We start from the raw sequence: 8,357 nt of genomic DNA on the forward strand, positions 1-8,357 counted from the left end.
TAAAACCAAAACAACCGATGCCTTAAATTTAGTTTGGCTGATTCTCGAAGTTTCCATGGAGTTAGATTTCACATATTTTTAGATGTGAGTTGCTTCTCTGGTAGCGGAACTCCTCTGCTGACAGCTGTTTGGTCTCAGGATGCTTCACACTTTTCACTGACTGAGGAGCTCAGAAAGCTTTTGGGTATGTGTATTATACATATAGCCATACGTGCCATTAGAAATGAGATTTTCGATCTAAAAAGTAAGCAAAAGTTTAAACCTTTACCTTTTTTTTTTAAGTAGTGAACCCATTTCATGTTAACATGAATAACACGTCTTGTGAAAAACAACTCTAACTTTTCAAAACGAAGTAATTACTGAGTGCTCTGGGACAAATAGGTGACCAAAAAAGAAGAAAGGAATGCCTGCAGAGGGTGGCGCTGTGCTTATCCCTGCAGACCCCTCACGTCTGCTCATAGAAGACAGCTGGATTCCCATGTCTGCCTCTGCAGTCAGTCAGATCACACGTCAGGCTCTGGAACACTCCACCGTATACTCAGGAGAAGGAAAGTGAAAAATGAACCTTGCAGACCCCGAAAGGGTCTCGGGAGTCCCCTGGCCCCAGACTACATTTTGAAAACCTTGGACTCCTTGAATATCATAATGTGTGTGGCCCAACACCCCCAGAAGACAGCTAGGGACACTGAGGCTCACAGGGTTACCCGTGGGTGGACACCCGGCCGGGACGCCCAGCCGAGAGCCCTGCTTGAGCGCGGCGCTCTGTCCTTTGGACGTATTCTCCCAACACACTGCCCTTTTGCAGAAAAAGGTTGTCTTTCTTGCCATAGGCTTTGACGTGTACGCTCGGAAGTGGGAATGCCCCCAGCCCATACCGAAGAGTTTGTGTGAATTCACCCGAGACCTGTAGGCAGAATAAAAACTCCCTTACCCCCAACAGCTACCTACCAACATCGCCACCCCAGGTTTCACGACACCATGTAACGAAATTGTGATATTTGCCGTCCTGGCCCCAAAGCTCAGCATGGCGGCTTGCCTGTGGGCGGGTCCCTTCTGCGGCCCCTGTCCAGTCTCCATTTCCTCCTTACCCTCTTCTGACCCTCCCCACAGCCTGTCGAGTGTACTGCACCAGTGTCCTGACGTTTCTCCCTGACACCTCTCCCTGCCAACCCCCTCTTCCTCCCTCGGCCACCTCCACCTTCTTGCTGCCCAGACCCTGAAGGCCTGACGGACCCGGCCTTGCCTCCAGGGCATCTGAGTGCCCTCTTGGCCCTGTTTTCTCTACTCCCTCTGGTCCCCAGCACTGGCTGTTTGTTTCTTGTGAGTGCCATGCCTTTCCCCACCTGCATCTTTGCACTGTTTTCCCCAGAGTGTTTTCCCAGACCTCTGCGGACAGCCTTCTGAGCCCCTGCACTGGGACTGCCCCCCTGGACAGTGATGATTCCTACCTACATTTGGAGCTTTCACGTGCTCTTAAAAGCATTTTCTCTCTCCCTCCACCCTGTGGGCCTCTGGGGGAGGGGAACACATCTGGTTCATCTCAGGCCCCCCTCCTCCGTCCCCTCGTCCTCAGTGCTCAGCTGAGGGTCTTATCAGCACTCAGTGAACAAGGGAGTGGCTCCTGACACTGGCAACAACTCTCTTTCCCTCCACAGGCTCTGCAGAACATTGCTGCCATCAGCCTGGCCATCAACTACCCAAACAAGGCCACCCGCCTCTGGAATGTGGAGTGTTAGCCCTTGGTGTGGCGCGTGGGACTAGCTCATCTGCCACAGGAACTTTAGAGCAGACAGCCAGCCTCATTCAGGAACACTCCTGTAGCGCCAGTACCTGGCTCTCCTTGAGCTGACTTCCACTCCATTTCGGATGCCAAGCAGCCACGTCTCCAAGAGTTCCTGTGCATAGGCTGGACACAAGCACAGGCTGTAGCATGTTGAAAATAAGCCAAGCAGTGCAGAATGCCTCAGAAAGGGTGGGCAGGGGGCCCTTGAGAAGGTTCAGAGACCAGCTTTCTCCAGAGGCTGTCGCTGCAGGAGCCATGGGCCTGGGAAGACTTGGAAGCGGCCTCTCAACTGGTTTCTGTCTCACTTGCCTTCAGAGGAGGCACAATCCATCCAGATCCACCCTTCCAGCAAGACCGCCAGCGGCTGCCCGGCCCGGGAGCACCTCTTTGCTTTTCAAACCAAACCAAAACTGGCGAGAGCCCCTCCTGGCCACCACCGATCCCCAAGCATCCAGTACCGAACCAGGCATCGAGCTAGCTCCCTGCACGGCCGCGCCCTCCCAGAGAACTCCTTGAGAGGAACAAGTGCCCTTGGGGACAGCCGGCAGGCGCCCCTGTACGTCCGCTCACGCGCCAGGCAGCACCACCGCAGTTTCTCAGTTGTTATGACGTATTTCAGTTTCCACCTCACGTTTTTAGAGCAGAACCACACTGTCTCCCTGGAGGGGCTCAAGGGCATGACCCGGGACTGACCATTCTGTGAAAGTAGCAGAATGTGAGGAGCACGCGTGAGCCGCTGTACCTTGAAGATAATCAGAGGATATCTTATCTTAAGAGTAAAAACCCACATCATTTTATTTCTGCTTGACAGTCATGGTGGTCTGTCATACCCACCTCTGGGACTCTGCGTGGCTGTTTGGCTGTCACTTGTAGCAATAACGGCATTAGTTCTAGTCAGTGCTGTTTTACATTTTTCTTTTGATGGGTTTAGTCTTGCACTGGAGTGCCGATGGTGATTCTCCCTCCAGAGCCACGCTTGGGAACATGAAGCAAGCCTGCCATGTGGGCTGCGTGCCGGCCTTAGTGGACCTGTGGGGATGGAGCACGCCTTTAGGGGCAGTGTCTGGGCCGGAAGCACGTGCCACCACACAGTGCCAGAGCCAGAGAAGGGGCCCAACCACCAGGGCCAAGCTTGACCAGGTCGGCATTGCCATGACCCAGTGTGGCCCGTGGCCTCTGAAGACCCCTCTCTGCAGGGTTTGCAGGGATCTGGATTGCAAGGGCCGGGGTCTGTAGGTCTGGAAGCATCTTCCTATAAGAGCGCTTTTGCCTGGTGGGTCAAGGACTCCGAGGTGCAGCAGGCTTCACAGCCCTACAATTAGGTTCTCAGCTAATCCCCAGAGTGCTGGTAGAACCATCCCGGGGTGGGCAGAGGGTGGGATTCAAGGGAGACAGGAACACGTGGGGCAGGTCCTGGAATTCAGTGGCCTGAGGACTGAGGCCATCGCCTGGTGGAAAGGCCTGGCCAGGTTCCCGTGGCTTGGTACCTGAATAGGCAGGTGCTGCTGGCTCCGTAGAAACCCTTTTCCCATCTTTTGCTGTTTGCCAAACCAACCTTGCTTTGGGAGCTGCCTGCACGCCTCTCCCAGAGAAGGCCCCACCTTCTGCGCCCCTCAGACCCGAGGAGGTCTCCCAGTGAGGAGTTTGCCAAGAGGGGGACTCACAGGAAACAAGGCTTGGTGCTTGGGAGGGAGGCCCCGCTGCGTGCTCAGACTCAGCCAACCTGGAAGGTAGCCGAGGAGATGGCACCACCCACGCGCCTCCACACCCCAGACTCCGAGTAAAGCGGGCAGCAGGGCAGGAGTCACCCCTTGTGGCAGTGGCCGCCGCTGTACTCCATCCTCCCATCGGGAAGATCAGCTGTAGATAAACGCTGGGCTCTTCAGAGCACCTGTCCGCCCACCGCCCTTGCTGTTCTGGCCTCGTCGCTGCAGTTCACGGGAAACAAGCCTGAGTCTGCCCGCATCCGCGACGGCTCCGCCCGGCCGCCTCTGCCTCCGGCCACCGGGTGGCGCTGCCGAGCCAGAGCCGCCGCGTCCCGAGCTTTCCAGGAGCCCCAGGCCCCGAGGAGGCGAAGCCCGCAAAGGTGGAAACACGTGCCTACGCTGTAAAGAAATCCTGTTCCAGAGCATACCTGTTGTACAAACAGACACTGTTCCTAACGAGAGGAGTGACGTATTTTCATCACCGTTTTTAATTTGTTTTCTTACGGGTTTACGATTTTGAATTTTTCTTATTTGGTTGAAAGAATTTTGATTCTATCAACCTGAGTTCAGCCTGTAAAAAGGATGTTAAGCTGTGGGTAAAATATGCAAACGAAGAGAAATATATTGTACAAATTCTATATAATAAGGTACGCCTGTGTGTGGACTCGTCTTTCCCTCGCCCCGCCGTGTCTCGTGGAGCTCAGGCGTGGAGTTGACACCGCGCCCAAACGGATGCGAGGCGGGCGCTCGGGGCTCAGGGCTGAAAGGAATGGAGAGCTGCTGTAGCCCTTCCTCCAGACCATCCTCCGCCCAAGCCCGCAGCCCCCGCCCCTTCCCCGGCGATCCCAGGGCTTTGGTTCAACCCCTACCCCCGTGCGGCCATCCAGAGGTGTCCACGCATGGCGCCGTCCCTTCGGGGCCTCTGCTCTGCAGCCAGGCACCCCTGGCCCCACCGCCCGCCGTGGACCGCTCTGGTAGCCCGCAGGACACTGTGGAGCCCGGAGGAGGAAGGCAGGGCCCCAGTCAGAGCGCCGGCTGCCCTGCAGGACTGGCTGCCTTCCCGCCGGCCTGTGGACCCTACCTCTGACCCAAGTGTGGCCCGAGGTTTACCTGGGCCTCCCGCCTCCTCCTCCCTCCAGCCTCTGCTTTGCCACGCGCTGCTCTGTCCCCTTCCCAGAGGCATTCTGAGGCTGAGGATTGTCAGGCAAATAACAGAAGAGTGCCTTCTTGGCGGGGGCTGCACTTAACCAACCTTTGAGGCCCATTTGTTCCAGCCCGGCAGAGTCTGACACATCCCCCAAAGCCCCAGACTGCTTTCGAGGGGAGCCCCAGTCAGGGCCTGGACCCATCCTCAGCCCTCACCATCCCTCAGCCCAGAGAGAAACTGGGTTCAGCCTGAGACTCAGCAGAACCAGGTGCTCCCAGGCCTGTGCCACTCCCAAGGCGCTCTCTAGGGCCTGGTGCTAGAGAGATTGATGCCCTCCCTGCCTCACCTTGTCCCCGAGCACACTGGGGCTAAACTCTGAAAAGCAGGCGTGTCCCTCTGAGCCCTGCCCGGCTGGTGTGACTAAGGTCACTGCTGAGACTAAGCCAGAACCAGCGGCCTAAGAAGAAGGGTACAGAGAGCCAAGGCAAGTTGAGCCCAAGCTTTTAGAACTGAAGAGAAACATGGAGTCCCACCAGCTGAGCCTCATTTGATGGAGAGGCAGAAGCTGTGGGAGGTCAGCCTCGAACCACCCAGGAGGCAGGTGGAAAGCCCAGACCCGCAGCCATGGCTGCAGCACAGAGGCCCACCCACTCAATACATGCCCTCCACAGACCCAGCGCCGGGGCTTCATGCTGAACCACCAGTGAGCAGCCCAGGCACTCAGACGGAAGCCAAGTCAAAACGGCCTGGCCGGGCGCAGTCTCACACCTGTAATCCCAGCACTTAGGGAGACCGAGGCGGGTGGATCACCTGAGGTCGGGAGTTCGAGACCAGCTTGACCAACATGGTGAAACCCTGTCTCTACTAAAAATACACAAATTAGCCAGGCATGGTGGTGCATGCCTGCAATCCCAGCTACTCGGGAGGCTGAGGCAGGAGAATTGGAATTGCTTGAACCCAGGAGGCGGAGGTTGCAGTGAGCCAAGATCATGCCACTGCACTCCAGCCTGGGCAACAGAGTGAGACTCTGTCTCAAAATAAATAAATAAATAAAAAGAAATAACCATAAAATTGGACAACCAGTAGCCCTCAAGGCTGCTCTGCCTATGGAGTAGCCATTCTTTTTTTCTTTACTTTCTGGATAAACTTGCTTTCACTTTACCCCGTGGACTCACCTCAAATTCTTTCTTGCATGAGATTCAAGAACGCTCTCTGGGGTCTGGATTGGGACCCCTCTCCAGGAACAACATGGCTCTCTGGCTGCATTCTCCAGAGGCTCTGGGGAAGGAGCCCTGCTCCTACGCACTCCCTTTGTGCTCAGACAAGGTGCCTGGCCTCGCACACACTCTTGCCGCCATCAGGTAAAAAGCTGGAGGCTGACAAGCCAACACTCTGGGGCCGTGGGAGCAGAAAGCCAGAAGTCTGACAGTCTTAGGCCTTCATTCCATTGTTTGAGCCCTAGAACTACCCATCTCCAGGCGATGGCGAGGTATCCTCTCGCCTCAGCGGAAAGCATTTCTGAGCCAACTTTCTGCAACCATTTGGCTCCAGTAGGTTGAAATAATCATAGCTGTCTTCTCATGGCATTAATATGGACAGTATACGGAAAGGAAATGTAAAGCTCCAGAAATAAAAAGGCCTCCAACAGTGTCTAGTCAAGCCACACGTGGCCTCCCTTACCAAATTCTTCTTCTTTCTTGGGGTTCTTGGCATACGTAGCTTTGCTCACGCCCAACCAGCTTCTAGACTTCCGATCTGGAGGCGCTGTCCCAGGATTCGTTGGGATTTCTTCAGTTCCAAGTTAAAGACGCTCCAAACTAACTTAACATGGAAATGGGTTGACTTACAAAACCGAAAAACCCGAGGGTTGCCATCTAGCTCCAGGCAAAGCTAAATTCCAGGGACTCAAAGATGTTGGCTCGCTCTCTCTCCCTGCCCTCTCCATCCTGCCTCTTCCTCCACTTCCTCCTCCACTCATTCTCCTGCCCTGCTTCCCCCTGGGCTTTCAGGCAGGTGAGGGCGAAAATGAAAGCACCAGGTGATGGTTCTCTCCTCCTTTTCCTTGCGGCCACTGACCACCGTCGATTCCCCAGTGAAGAGAGTTTCTCACTCTCCACGTGAGGCTCACCAAGCTGTTGACTGGTATCTTCTAGCTGTGAGTTAATTTACTGTTTTTTGTTTTTTTGTTTTTGTTTTTGTTTTTGTTTTTGAGACAGAGTCTCACACTGTCGCCCAGGCTGGAGAGCAGTGGCATGATCTCGGCTCACTGAAAACCTCCACCTCCCAGGTTCAAGCTATTTTCCTGCCTCAGTCGCCCAAGTAGCTGGGACCACAGGCGCCTGCCACCACGTCCAGCTAATTTTTTGTATTTTTAGTAGAGACGGGGTTTCACCGTGTTAGCCAGGAGGGTCTCGATCTCCTGACCTCATGATCCACCCACCTTGGTCTCCCAAAGTGCCGGGATTACAGGCGTGAGCCACCGCGCCTGGCCTAGAAATTATTTTCTTAAAAAAGAGGATTAATAAAAGCTATACATACTTAGTCTCCTTTTTCTCTCAGCTTCTGTAGAAAACATAAAATTAAAGTAATTATTATAACAATTTATTGTTGGGCTTGTAACATTTATAGATGTGATAGTTATAGTTATAACAACTAATATTCTGCAAAAAGGAGGGAAAGGGAAAAAAGCTATATAGGAGTCATGTTTTTTTTTTTTTTTTTTTTTTTTTGAGACGGAGTCTCACTCTGTAGCCCAGACTGGAGTGCAGTGGCCGGATCTCAGCTCACTGCAAGCTCCGCCTCCCGGGTTTACGCCATTCTCCTGCCTCAGCCTCCCGAGTAGCTGGGACTACAGGCGCCCGCCACTTCGCCCGGCTAGTTTTTTTTGTATTTTTTAGTAGAGACGGGGTTTCACTGTGTTAGCCAGGATGGCCTCGATCTCCTGACCTTGTGATCCGCCCGTCTCGGCCTCCCAAAGTGCTGGGATTACAGGCTTGAGTCACCGCGCCTGGCCAGGAGTCATGTTTCTACATCTCATTAAAATTAAAGTTAATATAAATCTTAAGCTGAGGCTGGGCACGGTGGCTCATGCCTGTAATCCCAGCACTTTGGAAGGCGGAGGCAGGTGGATCACCTGAGGTCAGGAGTTTGAGACCAGCCTGAGCGGCACGGCAAAACCCCATCTCTACTAAAAAAAAAAAAAAAAATACAAAAATTAGCGAGGCATGGTGGCACACACCTGTAGTCCCAGCTACTTGGGAGGCTGAGACAGGAGAACTGCTTGAACCTGGGAGGCAGAGGTTGTAGTGAGCTGATATTCTGCCACTGTACTCCAGCCTGGGCAACAGAGCAAGACTCCATCTCAAAAAATAAATAAATAAATAAAAATTAAAAAAATAAAACAAGCTGATTCTAGTAAGTTAAAATGTATAGCCAGGTGCAGTGGATCAGGCCTGTAATCCCAGCACTTTGGGAACCCAACGCAAGAGGATCAATCGCTTGAACTCAGGAGTTGGAGACCAGCCTGGGAAACACAGTGAGACCTCATCTGTACAAAAACTAAACAGAATTAGCCAGGCATGGTGGTCATGCCTGTAGTCCCAGCTGCTCAGGTGACTGAGATAGGAGGATTGCTTAAGTCCAGCACATCAAGTCTGTGGTGAGCCATGATCATGCCACTGTTTTCCAGCCTGGGTGACAGAGTGAGGTGCTGTCTCAAAAA

At 53.7% G+C, this 8,357-nt stretch overlaps 1 protein-coding gene and 1 pseudogene across 3 annotated transcripts in view; both read left to right on the top strand.

The window, feature by feature from the left end:
• ZZEF1 (zinc finger ZZ-type and EF-hand domain containing 1) overlaps positions 1–4,139 on the top strand; it is a 140,828-nt gene extending 136,689 nt beyond the window's left edge. For both annotated transcript variants that reach the window (XM_050765152.1, XM_050765151.1), the window contains exon 55: positions 1,656–4,139. In XM_050765152.1, the coding sequence (XP_050621109.1) occupies positions 1,656–1,736 (81 nt within the window). In that variant the 3' untranslated portion in view covers positions 1,737–4,139. The remainder of the gene's footprint in view (positions 1–1,655) is intronic.
• LOC126939791 (uncharacterized) lies at positions 2,705–4,139 on the top strand (annotated as a pseudogene). The gene has a single exon (XR_007720448.1). The product of XR_007720448.1 is annotated as an uncharacterized LOC126939791 (transcript).
• Positions 4,140–8,357: the final 4,218 nt, after the last annotated feature.

Source organism: Macaca thibetana, chromosome 16 (assembly GCF_024542745.1).
Source record: "Macaca thibetana thibetana isolate TM-01 chromosome 16, ASM2454274v1, whole genome shotgun sequence".
In the NCBI taxonomy this organism is placed as follows: Eukaryota; Metazoa; Chordata; class Mammalia; order Primates; family Cercopithecidae; genus Macaca; species Macaca thibetana.